The sequence below is a fragment of the Cryptomeria japonica genome, chromosome 4, assembly GCF_030272615.1.
Source record: "Cryptomeria japonica chromosome 4, Sugi_1.0, whole genome shotgun sequence".
Lineage (NCBI taxonomy): Eukaryota > Viridiplantae > Streptophyta > Pinopsida > Cupressales > Cupressaceae > Cryptomeria > Cryptomeria japonica.
In genome coordinates, this window is record NC_081408.1 from 39,861,496 (window position 1) to 39,884,616 (window position 23,121).

The 23,121-nt window shown below is 34.8% G+C and overlaps 1 protein-coding gene across 1 annotated transcript in view; it reads left to right on the forward strand.

Annotated features, from left to right (window-relative positions):
* Nucleotides 1–931: 931 nt before the first annotated feature.
* Nucleotides 932–23,121, forward strand: part of LOC131874869 (receptor-like protein 32) — a 48,814-nt gene continuing 26,624 nt past the window's right edge. Inside the window, exon 1 of the mRNA XM_059218800.1 lies at nt 932–3,820. Coding sequence (XP_059074783.1) covers nt 932–3,820 — 2,889 coding nt within the window. The remainder of the gene's footprint in view (nt 3,821–23,121) is intronic.

The following is a 23,121-nucleotide window of genomic DNA, read 5'->3' on the forward strand; positions in this document are numbered from 1 at the left end:
AAGATATCAATTCATAATTTATTTATTTATTTAATTCAATTTATATATATGAATAATAATAATTAATATTATTATTTAAAAAGTAATTATATTTATTAAAAACTTACTATTGATTATATATTTATATATTTTAAAAATTTGAATAATAATATTATTAAATTTTTTATATAATATATCTTAAGATCATTTATTTATATATTATAGTATAATAATTATTAAAATAAATTATAATTAAGATTTAAAAACATATAATTTATTAGAATAAAGTTATAAATACATAATTAATGGTTAATATATTATATGTATTAATCAAATAATGTAAATCTGAAAATAATAATAATAATAATATGTAAAAAATTAAAAAAATTATTCTAAAATTAAACAATTAAATTTTTACAAAATAATATTTGAAGTCTCAAGCTTTTTAAAAACTTTTAAAAATCAAATCAAAATGAATTTACATTAAATAAATAATAAACTATTCACAATCCCCTCCCCAAAAAAATTAAGTGAAAAATATTCATCTAGATGTTAAGTGGATCATTAATTATCATTAAAGATGGATTCTTCCACTATTCATAAAACATAGATCAATAGATTTGACTCCAAAACAACATACAACATAATTGAATCTCCATAACATGCAGAAAATTAAATAAATTTCATACAAATTTCATGCAGCAAACACCTCAACTTATTTTTCTCGATGGGCCTACATTGTGTCTTGTTCACGCTACAAAATTTTCCCCGACTTGTCCCTAGTGCAAATTCATTGAAACCGAATTTGGAGTTTTCAGAATCTTCCTTTTTAAGTCTAGTCAACAAATCGAATGCCGGTTTAGGTGAAGTGGGGTTCAAGCCATTCTCTATATATTCAACTAGAGGCGCTCAAAGCCTCAGAAAAAGAGCAACTAGAGGCTGTCTAATGAAAATGTGTTGGTTACCTGTAGCCTTTGTTCTGCTCTTCCACGTCAATGGCGGTTGGTGTTGTCCCCGCCCTGAAAGAGATTACCTTTTGCGTTTCAAGGATTCTGTTGTTGATCCCTCCAATCAATTGCTCAACTCATGGCATGGTTTCAACTGTTGTGAGTGGAATGGAATCCAATGCCATCCTCACACACATCATGTCATTCGTCTCGATCTCCACACTTCCAGGCATGCTTATGAAGATGGTGATCATCCTAATGTCAAAAGGCCTCTGAGTAATCTAACTGGGGATGTTCTTTCCCCATTGTTCAATCTGGAACAGTTGGAGCAGTTGGATGTCAGTTGGAATAACTTTTCTGCAGTTCCCATCCCTCCTGGATTGGCCAGACTCAAGAGTTTGCGCTACTTGGACTTATCAGAGGCTGGATTTAGTGGAGATATTCCCAGGGAGCTGGGGAACATGTCTACTTTGCACTACTTGGATCTATCGAACTATGATCTGAGAATGGTGGGCATACGGGCGTGGACTGGAAACATGAGAGATTTACGGGAGCTCATCCTGGACCATGTGAACATGTCAAGAGTGGAAAGCAATGAGTTGGACAACGCTCTCTCCACCATGTACGCTCTCACCCATCTTCAAATGTACGAGTGTGATCTTTCTGGAGAAACTCCCCCTTCCCTTGCCAACCTCACCAATCTCACCCACCTCCAACTTGGTGGGAACGGTTTTACTGGTAGCATCCCTTCTGCCCTGCTGAGCCTTCCAAGACTGCAACTACTGGACTTGTCCTATAACTACCATCTGGGAGGGAAGCTGTCAAGCATTCTACCCCAACTCTCTGCTTCCCTTCACACCCTCTACCTTTCAGGCACAGCAATGGGAGGAACCATTCCGGACTCTGCTGCCAACATTTCCTCGTTAACTATCTTGCATCTCTCAGACTGCCGTGTTGAAAGTATACCGATTACTATGGCAAATCTCACAGCGCTTATAGAATTGGATCTCTATAATAACGTGTTAAGAGGCCACATCCCGCCGTTTGGGGATAGACCTCCGTTGGCAAGACCTTTTCCTTTGGCCTATATTGATCTATCCCAGAACCATTTGGATGGTCCCGTTCCCCCAATGCTGTTGACTGCATTTCCGAATCTCCAATATGTTGATTTGAGTTACAATCAATTGAATGGCAGTATTCCATCCCCCGCCGGTACGCTTCACTACCTTACATGGCTTGATCTAGGCAACAACAATTTAGAAGGTGCCATCCCTCTCAACATTTCCAATCTTCCTAAACTGAATAGCCTGTACCTGCACTCCAACCGGTTAAGTGGGACTTTTTCAGAGTCTCACCTTGATAATCTCAGCCAGCTCGTCCATTTAGACATTTCCGATAATCTTTTAACTGCCAAGTTCAGTCCAACATGGATTCCAAGATTCTCTTTGGAAAAGCTGGGATTAAGGTCATGTAACGTGGAAGGCGGTATTCCAACATTCCTAATAACTCAATATTGGGTTCGAGATGTGGATTTGTCCAACTGCAGCCTTACAGGAAATATTCCCCAGTGGATATGCGCTGTCAATTCTCTTCAGAATCTCAATCTTTCTCATAATCACTTTACAGGATTTCCATCTCATTCGGTGATGGGAAGTCGATTGTGGAGTCTGGATTTGCATAGCAATAATTTACAAGGGCAGCTTCCGCTCCTTTCTGATGTCCTGTTGTATCTGGACGTGTCAGAGAATCAACTCAGTGGATCCATTCCAACAGAATATTCTAGTCTTCCATATCTGTCTCTCTCTCGAAATTATCTCAACGGCAGCATTCCACCGTCTATATGCCAAATACAGATTGTGGATCTCTCAAATAACAAGCTTACAGGTAAGATTCCTGCCTGTTTGAAAAATAGCTCTTATATTAAGATGTTGAATTTAGAGAACAATTATTTGGAGGGCAAGTTGCGACGGGGGCTTGGAGACATGCTTTCTCTTCAAACATTAAAATTGGGTGGAAATGGACTGAAGTCGTATATCCCATCCTCTCTTGCAAACAGTAAGGAGTTGGAGATACTAGATTTGAGCAATAACAGAATGAAAGGGAACATTCCAACTTGGATAGGGCAGCTTTCAAAGCTTAAGATTTTGATCTTGAGATCAAATAGATTTGAAGGCATAATACCTTTAGAAGTCACAACACTGCCACTTCTTCAAATCTTGGATCTTTCATCCAACAAATTTTCAGGAATCATTCCCGCCACCATTTCATCTTTACAGGCCATGAAAAACCAAACAGTAACAGCTGAAATATTTGAAGCTGGTACAGTTTTTAGCGACCTTTTCTATGTGGATCGAGTGACAGTCATTAACAAAGCACAAGAATTGGAGTATGTAAGGTCATTGGCACTGGTAAAATGTATTGATCTATCAAACAACAATTTAGCAGGTGGAATTCCTCCAGACATGGGATTGCTCGAGGGTTTGGTTATTCTTAATATTTCAAGAAACCATATTACGGGTGAAATCCCGAAGAGTTTGGGGAAAATGCTACAATTGGAGTCTCTTGATTTGTCACACAACCAACTGTCTGGAAATATCCCTTTGGAGCTGCAATCACTCACATTCTTGGGTTACCTGGGCTTGTCCTGCAATCATCTTTCTGGTAGGATACCACAAGGGGGACAATTCTACACATTTGAGGCATCATCCTTTTCAAACAATTCAGGCCTGTGCGGCCTCCAACTCAATACAACCTGTTGCGGCCTTCACCAAAGTAAACCTTGTCCGCCAAATATAGAGGTTGATAAGATGGATGAAGAAGAAGAAGAAGAAGAAGAGAAGGATACATGGTGGGCAGTTGGTCTTGGAATGAGCTTTGCAGTTGGGTTTTCAATTGTAATTGGAGTGTTGTGTCTTACCACAACTTGGAGTAGAAAATGCTTCCAAGTGATGGACGACATTATCATTTATCTTTTCGAAAGATTTAGAAAATAATTGCCTTCTATAATTATATATCAAGAAGTTGTCTACAACTGTGGTAGAAGTTTGTAAGCTAATTTGTAAGCTTTAGTTGTTTACTTAGCATATGATGTTGACCTACCTAATAAGATTGAAGTCAATCTATTTTTAGTTCGCAAGCATATGGTTTATGCATATTTTTATTAAGTAAAATTTAAGTTTTGTTCTTGTATCATCATGCCTGCCTTATAAATTGAGAGTGGGATATTTATTTTGATCTTGAATGTGACAGGTCAATCAATTATTTATATCTACATTTTGTTTGAGTCTGTTATTTCCCTATTCCTATTGAGTGGCCTGGAAGATGTGTCTTATAGCTCTAATAAAAAGCTCGATTGACAAAGCAATATGCAATGATTCCTGAGAGTTAGAAATTTAAGCAATTTCAGGTACAAAGTTTGCCTAGATTTTTTAGTTGTAAATCAAATAAAGTAGCACGTTGACCATTCATGATTTGTTATTGTAGGTGGTATAGTCAAGAATTTGTATGGATAACAAGGAATGTAAAATCATTGGGAAATATGAAAGGTGAAGTGCCCTCTCAGCATTAAAATTTTTATCATGTCATTACAAGGTAGAAATTATAAACAAATTTTAGCTTTCATCTAAATGTTAATGATGCATCTTGTTAGTCTAAGTGAATTTTAAAATAACATTTATGTAATATATTTTTTAATTTTAATTTAAATTAACTTGAAGAATCAAAATCAATAATGTTTATTGATTATTTTATTTTATTTTGACAGATTTATATTAAGGAAAAAAAAATTCATAACTATTTTATCATTAACAATAAAAATTTATTTATTTATTATTATTTTAGATTAAAAATATAAATTAATTTTTGTCAAAAAAATGTGCAGTATTAAATTATTTATAAATTAAAATTTATATAATATTAATAATGGTAGCTAGAATTTATTTTATGGTGGTTATTTTATTCTTTATAAGATCAAGAATAACTACTAAATGAATAAAATATTTTATAAAATAGAGAAAAAAGTAATAAAGATGAAGATTTTTTCTTTTATAATCATGTAATTTTGTTTTTTTATAATTTATATTAATATAAATATTATGAAATATAAATTAGTAAATTTAACTTAGAATAATGTAGTTAAATGTATCCATACTCTTTGTTTTGATATTAATTTTTTTTAACAAAATTGACAGCTCCATAGGAGAGTCATTACAGATACATATAACAATTGACACTTTGATTGAAGGAGATCATACATTAGAAAATTGGCCATCTTAGTGAGGCTATAACAGTCATATTTTCCTAACTATAAACTGTACTAAATGAATACGATATAATACTTTTCCATTTTATATATTTATTCCTACTTTTTGGATGAGACCAGTAGTGAGGCTGTTTGAGTAGTCATGCTGAGAAAATATTCCTCCCACTGAGATGCTGAACTTAGAGAAAATATTCCTCCCAATTTCAAAATCGCTCTTCCATTGAGATGGTGAACTTAGAGAAAAATTATTTGGAGGGCAAGTTTCCACCGTAGTTTAAAGACATGTTTTCTCTTCAAACATTAAAATTGGGTGGAAATGGGCTAAATTCGTATTTCCAATCCTTTCTTGCAAACTGTAAACAGTTGATGATAACAACATGAGAGGGATTTTTTAAGCTACCCTGTCTCCTCCGAGCCAACTGATTAACAAAATAAAATAGCCGAGAGAAAACAATAACAACAATAAACAAATTGACTTACAGATACTACTACTCTGTTCTTCACATCAGGGTTAAGAACAGAGTAGTAGTATGCTCTGTTTTTATGCAGACTCTGTTTTCTTTATTGCAAAGGCAAATCATTTATATACTACACAAAATACAGAGGCAAAACATTTATAGACTACACAAAATATCGTAGCCTTTCCCAGGCATTGCAAGGCTATTAGCCTTTCCCAGTAATTATCTCCTTGGAGCTGCAATCACCCACATTCTTGGGCAATCTGGACTTGTCCCACATTAATCTTCCAGGGGCAATTATGGTGGCCTCCAACTCAATACAACCTATTACGGCCTTCACCTAAGTAAACCTTGCCCTCCAAGTATTCTATTGTAATTGTGTCTTACAACAACTTAGAGTAGAAAATACTTTTTAGTGATGGACAACATTATCATTTTAAAAGATTCAGAAAATATTTGTCATTTATGACTATGCTAAAAATTAACTATAATTATGATACAAATTTGTTGTGTAATTTGTTAGCTTTTAGAGACATTGTTTTCTTAACATATAATACTAATAATATTGAGATCAATCTATTTTTAGTTGTGTAAGCATATGGTTTTATGCATATTTTTATTAAGCATGTCTGCCACATAAATTTAGAGCAGGTTATACATTTTGATCCTTAATGTGATGAATCAACTGTGATGAAGATCTAAAATTTTGCCTTCCAATTCGATTATGTTTGTGTATTTTAAGGGCCTCTTGATGAAGTTTTTATTTAATCTATTATTTGGTATCATCAAGCTATAATTGGCATTGAAGGCTGTGTGAATGATGTAGAGGAGTGATCAAAATATTTCCTTCCCTTGAAGTCCATTTCCACGCCACACTGCCCAATACACGTTTGACAACTATTGTGCAAAGGAGCCAGTACCCACTGCTACAAGTCAAAGTCCTTTGAACAACATTAGGGATCAAAAGCAAATAAATAGTTTCCTTCACTACGAGTAAATCTGCTTTAGAGTCTTCTTGTTTTATTCCTATAAATATTTAAAAGATATACTTTATTTGCATTTATAAGAGGATTCTTACATTTAATTGTTGGAAGAAAGTAATTTTTCCCATATTTTACATACACATACTGTTGAAACTAAATTGTAGTTCAATGTATTCATTGGATCTATTTTTTAAAATTTTGTCAAGACTTCCTATCACATCTTCAAGATTTATGTCCACGTTTTTAGTTTGTTAAGTTGTAGTGTATCATTTGTGTTTGTTGTTTTGTAGTCTAATCTTCACACGACTAGCTCTTAGCCTCACATGACATTTGTCACATGATTACAACTTCAATCCATATCCCCATCTTCTTCAAATCCTAGCCCTCCATTAACAAATATGTATTGGCTTTCCATTTTTCCTCTTGAAAAATTTAAAAATTCAAGGGCTCACATCCCATTTGATACTCTTATGCTATCCTCATGCTATTCATTTAGTCATCCATCTTAATTATATTCTTATGTTGCCATTTTCTTGATCTATCATCCTAGTCTTAACATCATGCTATTGGTCTACTAAACAACCACATTCAATCCATCAACACATCAGAAAGAACACATCAAGTGGAGCCATTGGATACACTTCACTTATGTTTAATCAAAAGAGAAAAGAAAAAACAAGGTAAAAGAGTCCATTTATGCACTCAAATTTTCATGTTTTCATTTTTTTCCCTTGTCTTCACAATGTATTTATTATAGTTGCCTTTTACATTTGTCATAGGACAAACATATAATAGGAATAACTTTAATGCATACATATTGTCACCCCATTAATTGTATGCATAAGAATAGTAGTTTTATACATAAGCATACTATTTGTCCACATAACAACAATACATTTTGTAGATAAATATTTAATATTTTTTGTTTTTTTTGTTAACGACAGGGGTATGCCCGCTACCCTGTGGGGAGGATTCACAACCCGCAAGTAGTCCCCCCCTCTTAACCTAGGAGGGAGTCGAACCTGAGACCAATGGGGAGTAAACCCATGGCCCAAGCAAACTCACCTATCCATGCAGGCGTAGATAAACATTTAATTATGTTGAGAGGTGTAACCTTGTCAATAAGGATGAACTAAAATAGTATGAATGTGTTGTAGTGTCATAAATTGTACACTCTTGCTAGGGTGGTACAATTTCACACTTAGGTTAGCATCTGCCTTAGTGTGTTTGCATCTTGCATTATTATTTCCCTTTAAGCATTTAATTAATTAATTTAATTAAATATAAAGTCATATTTTATCACTCCTCACATTATAAAACTGGGCCCTTTACCCTAAGTGTCCCCCTTTTTATTTTATTCCTCCAATAAATCATTTAATCATAAACCCTAATTATGTCCTATTTCGACCTTTAAGACCAGATTTCGCATATCAAAACACCTCAAATCAGTTGTAACTTTGGGATTCGTTCTAATATCATCATATCTAACGACCCTGAAAATTTGGTAAAAAGCTGGTCGGACTGTGGCGGGAGTGCACATGGTCCTTGGCTTTTCTCCTGAAATTTTGGGAGCACAATTCTATGATATTGTAATGGTTAATCCCAAAAGATTTGCGGGAAATTCAATTCCTAGGTTGGCCTAAAGACAGAATTAAGTCAAAAATAAGATCTAGGGTTTCATACATAAGAGCTCGCTTTTTTCATTTGAAGGGAATGAAGATCTATCTAATCTAAGGGAGTTTTCAGCAAAGCAAGCATAAGGAGCCTTCTATGTATTGAAAGAGAACCCTATGTGAAATCTTTAACAACATTCAACAACATTCCATCAAGCATTCATCATCAATTAGGAGCCTTGAAGACATTGAAGAGTAATAGGAGATCTTGTGGCAATATCTCTCCCTTGGGGATTGGTATGATTTCATGTTATTTTCATGTCTCTGTATGAGCTTCTTTACATCAATTTACATATTTGCATTCATTCTTTAGATCATTTAGCATATTTGGTTTGAAGCATTTTTATTTACATTCACATTCAGGGTTTACTCTCATGCGTAGGGTATCTCTAGTTTCTTTCATTTTAGAATCTTCCATACACACAAGGTTCTAGCACAAACATTTTTAGTACATTAGCGGCTATTTGTGGAGGTGGAAATCACCAACATAGGGGTTTGACTAAGGCAAAACCCCATATAGTCACCCAAACCTTCCCTTTTCAGTTGTAGGTGCAAAAACATGTACCTGGAGGCACTTTTAGCTTAACAAAAGGCACAGGAATCACCCAGAATCATCAGATCTACCCTAATCTGCTTGGGACAGGGGAGTGGTTGTTAGGACCTAGAGGCAACAAAGAGGGGGGCGGTGAATCAGTTGTCTATTAATTTCAACCCAAATATAACTTAATCAAACTTGATGCATAATGCCGGTAAACGAAACTTAATGTCGGCTGACAGTTTAACAATTAATTACAATACCGATAAAGTTTGATGTATGAAATAGAAAGACAAATAACATCCACAACACATAACACATATATTTGTACGTGGAAACCCTGTAAGGGGAAAAACCACGATGGAAAACCCTACCCACAATCAAATGACACTACGGCAAATAGTATGTGTGTACAATATGGGGTCTGCACATGCAGAAAGGCCAACTGCCTAGATCTCATTGCTCAATCACAAGATGGGAGTCACACTAACTATAATTCGATGGTTAGATCCAATGATAATGTACTGCTCAAAATAGCATCTTCATATGCTGGATTCAGTATCAGTTAAGCTCTGATTGCCTTCACCAAAACATTCCTTGAATCTTCAAATGATGTCTGCATGTATAGCTCTTCTTATATTCGCATATATCAAAATACCTTATTACAATCCTTTTTTGCTTCACCATTAATCTCACAAATGAGATCTTACATATATACCAAAACCTAAGACCAAATGTGTAGGTCGGCTCACTAAGAATATTACAATAAAATCAATACAAATGAATCAATATGCCATGCACCATGTCGGCTCAATGCATTTAGAATAATAACTAATAAACAAATCATCTTCATAACGTGATGTGCTGATCTGGAATAGATAACGCTTGCCGGTCCATAACCTAGACCAATTTGCCGGTAACAACAAATATTTAAACTTGATTAGACCAATAACCAAATCACCAAAACAAGTGTCCAAACAATGTCTTCGAGATAACCAAGTAATCTCCAAATGATAACAGGTCATCCTCAGTGTCGATGAACAATATAACCTCTCGGTGAACCAGATACCGGTGACTGTGCATAAGTCACTGAACATGCCGGTGAACATAACCAAAGATCTCCAGTGCTGATAAGTGCTGACAAGTATTGACATCAATGAAAAAACCAGTGAAACACATCCATAATACCAACAATCTCCCCCTTTTGCATTGATGGCAACACAAGATGGAAAAACCATCTAAGTGCAAAAGCAAAAATGCCAAAAACCAAAAACCTACAATCTCCCAAGGAGATCAATTACCAGAAATCAAAATACATAATATTACTCCCCCTAGGAATAATCTCTCCCAAAAGATAATGTGTTTTTCCATAGATATCTCTCCCCCTTTGACATCAAATGCCAAAGCAATACAAAAACCAGATAAAATAGTTCATAGAACTTATTACAAAATACCAACTACTCCCCCTGAGAAGTAGCTCTCCTCATCAAAGCCGGAAAAAAGATTTCTTTGTTAATTTTGTTGGTTTGATGCCAAGCATCAACTATCGAAGTCTCTACCAGTCAGGGTATAACTCCAAGTTGATCTCTCAGATATTCAAAAGTTTCCTTAGGGAAAGGCTTAGTAAAAATATCTACAATCTGCTCTTTAGTATTCACATAAACCAATTTCACTTCTTTCGCTTCAACATTCTCTTTTAGAAAATTGAATTTGATAGAAACATGTTTAGTTTTAGAGTGAAATACTGGATTCTTAGATATATCAATTGTTGCCATGTTATCATAGTAAATGGTTATAGGTTCTTTGCATTTTACCTTTATGTCCTTCAGCATTTGCTTAATCCATAATACCTATGTACAATTAGTTGTTGGTGCAACATATTCTGATTTTGCTGTTGATAGAGATGTACAACTCTGTTTCTTGCTCAACCATAAAATCAATCTGCTACCAAGAAAGAATGCTCTGCCGATGGTGCTCTTTTTGTCATCTACATCTCCTGCCCAATTAGCATCTGTGTATGCACATAAATCAAAACTTTCATCTTTAGAATACCATAAACCAAGATTTGTTGTGCCTTGTAGATACCGGAAAATCCTTTTCACTGTTGGCTCATGATTTTCTTTAGGATTACTCTGAAATCTTGAAACAATACATACTGCATTCATAATATTAGGTCTTGTTTTTGTCAAATATAGTAAACCTCAAATCATAGACTTATATCTTGTCGGATTAACAGGTGTTGATTCATCCTTCAATGATAGTTTATCAGTTGTAGTCATAGGAGTACTTACAGGTTTAGAGTTTTCTATATGAAATTTCTTTAGTATTCTTTAGTAATTCTTTCAAATACTTTGATTGACATATGAATATACCCTTATCAGTTTGTAAAATCTACAATCCTAAAAAGAATTTTATCTCCCCTATCATAGACATTTAAAATTCTTTCTCCATCTTATTAGAAAAGTCTTTACAAAATCCATCTTCTCCTCCAAAAATGATATCATCAACAAAAATTTCAATAACCAAGATGTCATCATTTGTCACTTTGAAATATATGTTGCTGTCAGCATTACCTTTAGTGTAACCAAGCTTCAAAAGTTATTTGTCCAATCTAGCATACCAAGCTCTAAGAGCTTGCTTTAATCCATATAAAGTTTTCCTTAACATGCAACCCATATCTTTGTCATTTGTCAAAGAAAATCCATCAGGTTGTTCAATGTAAACTTCTTCTTCAAGATCACCATTCAAAAATACACATTTAATATCCATTTGATATACTTTATAGTTCTTGTGTGCTGCAAAAGCTAAGAATAGTCCGACTGCCTCAATTCTAGCTACCGGTGCAAAGGTTTCATTATAATCAATTCCTTCTTTCTATGAATATCCCTTACATACTAATCTTTCTTTGTTTTTGATTACCTTACCATCTTCATTAAGTTTATTTCCAAATACCCATTTAGTTCCAATTACATTTTTGTTTTTAGGCCGGGGAACCGATGTCCATGTGTAATTCTTTCCAATTTGTTCCAATTCATCTTCCATAGCTTTAATCCAATGTTTATCTTCACATGCCTCAATAACTGATGCTGGTTCAATTTGAGAAATTAGACATACCCCTTCATTTGCCAGTCTTCCTCTTGTCATAACTCCTTGATACTTATTCCCAATTATCTGACTTTTAGAGTGATTCAATCTTACATACTTGGGTGTATTTACTTGTTGTTGTTCTTCAGTCACTGTGGAATTCCAAGATGATGCCAGTCTGACTGGATCAATGTTCTATACCAATGTACTCATTGTAGGTTCATTTGTGATTATCTCAATTGTCGGTTCAGAGTCTATAGACCTTGAATTACCTCCAAACTGTTCATCAATCCTCACATTTGCACTCTCAACAATTTTCTACAATTTTTTATTAAAACATCTATATGCCTTGCTCTTAGATGAATAACCAAGAAATATTCCTTCATCACTTCTAGGATCAAATTTTCCAATGTACTCATCTCTCCTAATATAACATTTGCTTCCAAATATTCTAAAATATTTAAGAGTAGGAGTATTACCAAACCATAGTTCATGAGGGGTCTTATAGGTTTCACCTTTGATGTGAACTTTGTTGAATGTGTAAACCATTTTATTTACTGCTTCTCTCCAATACACATGAGGTGGGTTTGCTTCTGATATCATGCTTCTAGCTGCATCCAGAATAGTTTTGTTCTTCCTTTCCACAACTCCATTCTGTTGGGGTGTCCGAGGTGCTGATAACTGTCTTCTGATTTCATTCATTTCACAGAATGTATCAAATTCCTTAGATGTGAATTCACCTCCTTAATCTGATCTTAAACATTTGATTTTCTTACTGGTTTCATTCTCTACCATTACCTTGAATAATTTGAATTTCCCAAAAGCTTCTGATTTCTCCCTGAGAAAAGTAACCCATATAATCATCAATGATTAGCATAAAGTATCTATCTCCTTGTAGACTTCTAGTTCTTTCCAGACCACATAAATCAGTATGAATTAAATCAAGAAGATTATTGGATTTTTCTGGAATACTCTTAAAAGTTGTTCTAACCTGCTTTCCAAATTGACATTCCTTACATACCGAATTATGAGGTTTTACAATCGTAGGTAAATCCCTTACTGCCTTAATTGTATTAATCTTCACAATGCAATCAAAATTTACATGACAACGTCGCTTATGCCATAACCAACTTTCATCAATATGTGCAATCAAGCATGCTTTCTCATTGTTATTCAAATAAAAGATATTACCTCTAGTCTGATTACCGGTTGCAATTTCTAAACCAGTTCTGTTCATGATTTTGCATTTATCATTCTTGAATTGTAACTGAAAACCCTTTTCAACTAATTGACCAACACTCAAAAGATTATGCTTCAAACCTTCAACATAATAAACATTATCAATATTATGCTTACCATCAAAAGATATAGTGCCTTTTCCTCTTATCAAACAAGCTTTATTATCCCCAACTCTTACTAGACCTCCATTGTATTCCTGAAAAGTTAAGAATTTACTTTTATCACCAGTCATATGATGTGAACATCCGGAATCAATGATCCATTCATCCCTTTCTTTAATTTTAGCTGCCAGGGCCTGCTCTACACGTTAAACAGTAGGTGTCGGTTGATCTTCTGTTATAGCAACAAAAGCCCATCCATTGTCTATCGGTTCCTCATCAGAATCATCACTAACTCCTTCATCATCATAGAAACATGATTTGTCTCTATTCATCATAAATCTATATCTCTAATATTCAGGGTTAGACTTATATGTTCTTTTAGCTGCTTCTTTCAATCTTGCATGTCTATCATGACACCTAGATGCCATATGACCAATTTTATTGCAGTTAAAACATTTAAATGGTACTTTACCTTCATACTTACTTCCAACTGGACCTTTAGGTATTTTTCTTGCAAATAGTGCTTCAAGCTCTTCCAGTTCTTAATTTTCCCTTCTGATGTCTTCAAGTTCTCTTGCATAAAGTGCTTTCCAACTAGATTTCTTAGATGACAATGATGATGTTGTAGATGATGATGATGCCTTAAAAGCTAAATCTATCTTAATTGTAGCAAGAAGACCAAATTCCTCAAGTTCAAAAGTTGAAAGTTTTCCAACCAAAGTATCTCTAGATACAGATGTATTAGGAAAAGTTCTCAATTCATTAATAGCAGTTACTTTCATTTTATATGCCGATGGCAATACTCTTAGAAATTTAGAAACAATCTCATCTTCACTTAAGGATCCTCCAAAACATTGTATACCCAAAACAATTTCATTGGCTCTTTCCATAAAAGCAGAAATCCTTTCATCTTCTTCCATTTTCAAATTTTCATACCTAACCTAGAAGCATTCCAGTTTTGCAATTTTGACTATGGTATGACCTTCATTCAATGTTTCCAATGTATCCCAAATAACTTTAGCAGTAGAACGGTCTAATAATCCCATGATTTTCTGATTTGATAATGCGCTCAAAAGTGCTTCTCTTGCTTTGCAATCATTCTCTTGATCTTTAGCCATGGTTGGTGGATTAGGTTGACTTTGTGTAGGACCAACATAGCCATTCTTTGTAACATCCCATATGTCTTTTCCAATCCAATTCAGATGTGTCTCCATTCTGATCTTCCATATACCATAGTTAGTTCCATCAAGTTTCAGACTGTCCTTTCTGAAATAATTAGTTGCCATAGAATCTCCTCAAGTTGTTAAACTTCTGCAAAAAGAGGACTTAGCTCTGATACCAATTGTTAGGACCCAGAGGCAACTGAGAGTCGGGGGGGGTGAATCAGTTGTCTATTAAATTCAACCCAAATATAACTTAATCAAACTTGATGCATAATGTCGGTAAACCAAACTTAATGTTGGTTGACATTTTAATGGTTAATTACAATACCAGTAAAGTTTAATGCATGAAACAAAAAGACAAATAACATCCACAACACATAACACATATATTTATACGTGGAAATCTTGTAAGGGGAAAAACCATAGTGGGAAACCTTACCCACAATCAGATGATACTACTCCAGATAGTATGTGTGTACAATATGGGGTCTACACATACAGAAAGGCCAACTGCCTAGAGTGCACTGCTCAATCACAAGATGGGAGTCACACTGACTACAATTAGATGGTTAGATCCAATGATAATGTACTGCTCAAAATAACATCTTCATATGCTAGATTCGGTACCGGTTAAGCTCTGATTGCCTTCTCCAAGACCTTCCTTGAATCTTCAAATGTTGTCTGTATGTATAGCTCTTCTTATATTCACATATACCTAAATACCCTATTACAATCCTTTTTCGCTTCACCATTAATCTCACAAATGAGATCTTACATATATACCAAAACCTAAGACCAAATGTGTAGGTCAGCTCACTAAGAATACTACAATAAAATCAATTACAAATGAATCAATATGTGATGCATCATGTCGGCTCAATGCATTTACAATAATAACCAATAAACAAATCATCTCCATAACATGTCGTGCTGATCTGGAATAGATAATGCTTGCCGGTCCATAACCTAGACCAATTTGCCGACAACAACAAATATGCATTAGACCAATAACCAAATCACCAAAACAAGTGTCCAAACAATGTCTGCAACATAACCAAGTAATCTCTAGATGATAACAGATCATCCTCAGTGCCGGTGAACAATATAACCTGCCGGTGAACCAGAAACCAGTGACTGTGCATAAGTCACTGAACATGTCGGTGAACATAACCAAAGATTTCCAGTGCTGATAAGTGTTGACATCAGTGAAAAAACTAGTGCAACACATCCATAATACCAACAATGGCACCATTGTCTTGCCCAGGATAGTGGCGTGGCACCATGGTCCCTCTGCCTTGCAGTGAAATTTGACAGGTTGCAACTTCAGGTCATCAGATTTGTAGTCTTTCGGGTGTAGCCTCCTATCTGTAGAAACATGATAGTGGTGTAGCACCCTTGTCTAGGTCAGTTTTGTTCAATTTGCAGCATCAGGTACACATCTAGAATCCTCCCCCTTTCATCCTTTCAGTATCTCAGTTTTAGATCTACAAGTTTGTGCAATTTTGAGTTCATTTATGCTTCATTCTTTATCTCCTAGTCTAGTTGATCATTCAAACCCTAGTTTTTCTCATCATTTGCAACAAGAAGAATAGAAACCCTAAGAGGTAATCCTTGGCTCTCTCTTTCTCACAAGAAGTAGCCAAAGTGAGCTATCTGCCTAGGCTCTTTCGTATTCCCAATGTGTTGGCAAAAGTGGGATTAGGTCCTAGTCACCCGATCTCGCTTTTCCCATCCCCACATGTGTTAACAAAACTACTTTATCTTATATATGTCACTTATATACATCAATTTATTAACATTTAATAATAATTGTACTATTAAATAGTTGCACAATATAAAGCCGCCCTATTGTCAAGATTGTAAAGTAGCTAGACAATATAGTCTAGATGTGAAGATTGTTGCAGTTGTTGAAGCAAAAGCTGCTAGGAAATGACATTCAATGCAAAAGGAGGATGCTAGTAAAATTTTCATGAAAAGTGATGCCTGAGATGCAACGTGTTTGAATAAAATCTAGTCCAAGATTGAAGGCCTGATCTAGAAAGAAGAAAAGATGATATAATTTTATATGCTAATTGTTAGGCATGCAACATTGTCAAGGCAACTTAACTAAATTATTTGTTGCGTGATGTACAGATTGCATGCTTGTGGGCAAGCTAATCAAGGAGTGTGTTATTAAACTCAACATCTTCCTGATAATTTTAGATTTGTTGCAGATATGTTCATGATGTGCTAGGATGGTGTTGGACATTACCTTAAGGTTCTATTCTCATGTTTTAGTAGTTCAAAAGATGTACTTTGGATTAGTAATGATGATCATCATCTAAAAAAGTTTACAGTGTTCTACATTACTCTGCATTTTATGTTCTTTCTTTTCATTTTTGTATTTATGCTACTCATATAGGTACCTTTGTTATTTTGTCTCGACGTGTGTTGTTGTTCTTTGAAAAATGTGTTCTTGGCTATGCTCTTTCCTAGTTAGGTTGACCCCTTATGCTCTATCTCTTGGTCCAGTGATTGAGGTGTTTGGATATCATTTTGTTGCATTGAGGTGTGGTCCACTTCTAATATCTTTCCATTGTGGGAATGCTTAGTGAAGGCCTATTTTGAATTATTTTTTATTATCTCCTCGGCCGACTTAAAAAATTCTATTTTGGAGATCAATATATATGGAGATTGGTTGTAATGAAATAATATGGAGAGAAGGACATATACAAGGAAGTTGATTATAAAAGGAAGATCTATCTTAATGCGAAAGTGGTTGATCAGTATGGTTGTATGCTGATGTTGACTGATAGCGGTGGTAGTGAGCCTAAGGTTTCTTCTAACATTTCAGTTGTGTGGCATTTGTGCCTTTGTGGGGGATTCTTTCTTTCTTCCTCCGGGTAGCAAGTCTTTTTTCTGGCGGTTTTAGTCGGGCATTGAGCCCACTTACAGTGAGAATTTCTGGTAGTGATCCATCTTTGTAAAAATCATGTTAACTAGTATCACCCTAACAGGTGTTTTTCATATTGGGAATCAACATTCTCTGTGGTTTTTCCCTTCTTAGGTTTTCCACATCATATCTAGTGTTTCATGTTTGTGTTATTTCTTGTTCATATCTATTTGTGGATAATGTATCTAAGTTCCTATTTATCGAATGTGTTTTTGAAGTAAAATATTTTATTATATAATTGATTCACCCCCCTCTCAATTGTTTAGAATATTCAACAAGAATTCCCCATGCACAATGTCTACTCATAGGTCCATGTTAGTCCTAAAAGGAGCCCCTTCAAATCCTCATAAGCTGAATCCCACTAGTCAGTATAATCTCTTAGACCATTTGGGAAAAAAACACTTCCACAAATATCAATCCTTGAGTTGTTGAGAATGTCTCCCATGCATCAAGTTGTCTTATAAAAATCTCTAACTGAGTTGACTATCCCCACCGACATCTATGTTGACCAATTTCAAACCAGGATAGGGTATCTTGCCACCTCTCAGAATGTTGCTTTTATAGAAAATGACATCCCTCACGATAAAATACACCATAATGATCCCTTACACCTTAAGGTGTTTGTCCATAATGCAAAATCAGACTAGCTTTGGTAGACAATGAAGCATGCCTAAATGTTTGCACTTTGAGAGTCATAGCTTCTCTTAGCTTCACTAAAAGTGACATAGATCCTTCTAGGAGGATAACAATAAAAGCTTATGATGATGTTGAGTACCCATCTAAAGGAGTGATCACTTTGCCAATTAGAGTGGGTCCAGTGATACAGAACACCTTGCTGTAGGTTCTGGACCTAGACCTTCCTTACAATATGACTCTTTTGGATCCATGCAATGAAAGCGGTTCCTTCTACCTACCATTAGTGTTTGAAATATCAATCCAATGGGATCGAGATAACGATTTTGGGGGATCCCAACCCTTTCCAATTTTGTGCTAAACTGAAGAGTGCTCTTGAACATCAAGTACAATTAAATAGAGAACCGCCTTCTCCTAGCTCCTCTTAGTATGTGGATCCCTAGACATTATTGGAATCAGTCAAGGGAAAGATGAGGATTCAAGATCAAGGATGTGTAGAGTATTCCATACCAAACATTTCTCATTGGTAAGTTGTTTGTCTCACTAAAATCATATGGGAAACCACATATTTTGTGCAAATAACCTAGGAATATCATCCAATATCAATCCCCCACCACATTTACAAAGTGGGGCAAATTGAACAAAGAAACTCTGGATGAAGATGTGTCACATTCGCTCTATAAAGATGAAGCAAACATACCAGTTGTCAAATTACCAGTGGAACAATATGGTAAAAGTTTCACTATAATAGACATAGTGGTTTGGGTCTAAATAAGCAAGGAAGGATAGAGCCAATCATGCTTGAATTGCACACAAAACTTTGGGATTTGGCTTTGTACCATTGTGAATTATAACCTTATCTGCATGCAAAAAAGGGCATGAAGCTGACGATGAACTGACACTTCAGGAATTGTATCCTGAAAATGACTCCAATGAATGGGAGTGGGACCCTTACTAGTTCACTTCATATGCGTTAAACAATGTATCCATTTTCCCTGATGACTTACCTATAGAGTAAAAACATGAAAACATTCCCCTCCTGTCAAAACCTATTCCCAAGCTTGGATATGAACATTCTATAATCTTAGCATTGAGTCCGAAGCAAGTAGTTTAGATAGTGATACCGCTAATATTTATAGTTTTTATATTGATTCCCTAGCTTTTTCCAATACCGATGATGGCATGCATCTTGTATACCTCAATCTTATCCAATGTGACCATCAAGAGCCACCAAGTCTAGGTTGTTTTGAAAATGATGAAGCAATTGCAAAAAAATTTGAGTTTCGTGAGGGCATACCACGGGACAATCACAAAGCATGATTTACTATTTATTTGGACTCCACAACATACATTGTGGATTTGACTCCATCTTGCAGCCGCAGAAGTCAAAATCAAAATAAAATAGAGAAAAAATGAAAAGAAGTCAAAATGAAAATCTTAAGATTTTGATGAGGAGGAGCAATTGATTTATTCCCTTTATCATTCATACCTGCCACATATATAGTATTATTATCAATCAAGTCTTGAACCTTATTTTTCAATGCAAAACATTTCTCAGTATCATGACCAGGTTGACAATGAAATTGGCAAAAGGAATTGTTATCAAAATAAGGAAATGCAAGTTTGGAAGGATCAATTTGTTTTATAGGAGGAAGTTTGATAACATTTATGTGCAACAACTGAGACATAATACTATGTAAAGATTCATTCAAAGGAGTAAACTATCTTTCTCTTTGGAAAAATTTAGAAATAGAAGGCACACCCATTGTAGCATTCACATGGTTGTTGTTGATTGGATCATTGAACTTGATGAAGATTTTTGTTGGTTTGAACTTTGCAAATGGTTGTTGAACACTCCCCCCCTTATCACTCGGAGCCATAGGACTGGATTGCTCCATTTGACTCACAACCAGTTGATAATTGTGGAGTGTTGCGCACAACTGCAGAAAGGAAGTAAACTCAGACAAAAGAAGCTTTTTCCTAATATCTTTTTCTAAATTAGAAATGAAAATTCTTTGAATATCATTGTAGTCACATAAATCTGTCCACTTAATTAAATGAATATTTAGTATTTATTTGATTATTTAACCATCAATCAATAATTGATTAAATTAATATTTAATTAATTCATCTTAACCCTCTTCTCCTATTAATTAAATAAATTATTCAATTTATTTGATTCATTTCACTTAACCAAATTTAGACCATTAATTAAATAAATAAATCATATTTATTTAATTAAATCTTCTCTCACATTTAAAGAAATTAATATTTATTTAAATTCCCCCAAAATCTCACCTCTCACATTTAAATAAATTAACATTTATTTAAATCACCTTTATCATCCACCCACTTGCATTTTCCTACAAATGCAAGTTGCACAACTATTTTAAATAAATTATTTATTTAAAATCCTATTTATCCTCACCCACTTGAAACCTTTAATGGTTTCCCCTGAAGTCTTCAAACTTAATGGCTTCCTTCTAAGAGTCTTCTTAAGCCTTTAATGGTTTCCCTTAAAGTCTTCAAACTTAATGGCTTCCCTTAAAGTCTTCTTAAGACTTTAATGGTTTCCCTTAAAGTCTTCAAACTTAATGGCTTATTTCTAGAGTCTTCTTAAGCCTTTAATGGTTTCCCTCAAAGTCTTCAAGCATTTAAATGCTTTATCTTCCTTTTTCTCATGTAAATAAATTAAGATTTATTTAAATCCAAAATTCACATTCACATTTAAATAAATTAATATTTATTTAAATATCTATCCAAATGCAAATCACACCATTTAATTGAAATAAATGATTTTATTTTAATTGAAAATCCCAAAATTCCTCCCACTTGCATTCTCCTACAAAACCTACTTGCATGCCTAAATCCCTTCTAGATTCTTCTAACCCCTTCCTAATTAGCCTAATCCATCCCCTAAATATTGTCACATTCCTAAGCAACTTGGAGTCACTTCTCAAAGCCCTCAAAGTCTTTGAAAGGCATTTAAGGCTTTAAGTCTTCAAATGGTCAACCTCTAAAGTCTTCCAAACCATTAAAGGCTCTTACATAACCATTTATGGTTAACTCACCTTTTACCTTTGGTTAGAGACTTTCCTCTAACTTAACCATCCTTTTGACTCATGGGTCTCTTCAAAGCATTTATTTCTTTGACTAGGGTAGCCATCATATCCCCTCAAGCATTTAATGCTCCTTATCTCTCCTCTCAAGCCTCCTCATGGTGACACTTGTCAACATGCGATTGGGTTGAAAGTCTCACATGGATTGAATATCTTTCAATCCTAACCCTTGTTAAGATTGCTCAATCTTAACCCTTCTCCTCAAGCAAAGAAGGAAGCATTAGTGTATTGTTGTTATACTGGTATTAGCATAGAGCTTTTTCATAGCATCACTATCTACACTTGCATAGCATTTATTTATCATTTTCAACCATCTTAAATCTCCATATGGCATCCATGGCTAGTGCTAAAAACTGAGAGCTACACTCATGTGGAACTTGGAGAGGAGAGGAACAAGGGAGGAGCAACTATGAGCATCTTGATTAGCTATTTTATTCTATGTTTATATGCTTTCTATTTCATGCTTAATATCTCTCTTGATATGCCTGTTTAGGATAATCATTTGTTGCTAACACTAACGTTTATTTCTTGTGCTCTTGTGTGTGTTGCCATCAAACAGATTTTCTAATCCTTTTTGCAGAGTATCAATCATTATCAGGTACATGAAAAGAAATTTGAGCACACAAATTCTTATATCTACCAATGAAATCAATCACTTTTTCTTTAACACCTTGTTTACAATGCATTAAATCAATGAAAGAGATTTTAGGACCAATGTTGTTTTGAAATTGTTGGATGAAAGCATTTGCTAGTTATTGAAAAGAATAAGAAGGCAAAGAGCAATACCATTGTAAAGCCTTATCTCTTAGTGGTCTTGTAAATAATTTTTCAAGTAATCATTGATCATAAGTAAAATCAATACACAAGGTTTGAAATGTTTTGACATGATTAAGAGGATTACCTTTTCCATTATAGAGTTCTGATTGAGGGATCTCAACATGTTTAGGTGGCACAACTTTAACAATATCAAGAGAAAGTTGGTTCGCAACATCAAAGGTGGGCACACTAAACTTGGATTGACCCATGGAAGCAATTTGTTGTTGTAAGGAAGACACGGTTTGAGCAAGATTGTTGATTGTCATTTCGGTGGAAGAATTGATGTTAGACATAGGTGATTGGGAAGGTGGTGTGATGTTGTTGAAAGAAGGCATGGATTGAGAATAAGGTGGTGGGACATTATGATAAGTAGGCATTGGTGATGAGTGGGTAGGAAAAGGGACACTTAAAGGAGGAATAAAGTTGCTAAAGGAATTACCCCCTCGTGTCACACTAATTGGGTGAGGAATAGTAGGAACACTCATGGAAGACATAGGTAAAGATGGAGGATTAAATGAAGAAGAATGATTGCCCCCATGACCTATGGTTGTAGGAATGACATTTTGGGTTGAAGTAGCCATGATGTTGGAGGTGAAGGTAGGAATATTTGTCATAGGATTAACCAAAGGAATAGAGGAATTGACTTGTGTTGAAGGTTGTAAGTAACCTAGGGTTTCAGCACAACTCTTGATAGGCATGACATTAGAATCAACAATATATGCAATTCCACGCAATATATCAATTCCATTCTTATCAGTTTGAAGCATGCATTTAAGACCTTCAATTAATGGAAGAGCTTCACTATTAGGGTATTCTTGGGACATCCATTGTTGAAAGATATCAAATTGATTGTCCAATGTGGAAAGTTGATCTAAAGAAACCCTAGTTAAAGCTTCTTCTTCATCATGGGATCCATCAATGGGGTGAATAGGCACATGATTAGGATGGGAAGAATTAGCATGCTCCTCATTAAAGAAGTCACCCAAATTAGGCTCCATCTCCTTGGTAATGAAACCTTGGGATGCCTTAATTCTAATGCTTCGTCTAACGGGGATAGGATAGGTAGGACTAATAGTGGTTAAACTCATGCACTAGAGGGAAAATTTGAATTTTTAATTGTAGAATAAAGCTTACAAAATTGAGTAATGCAAAATTCAAGAAAATAATGATTACACAATTTGAACTTTGTTGGAGGAGG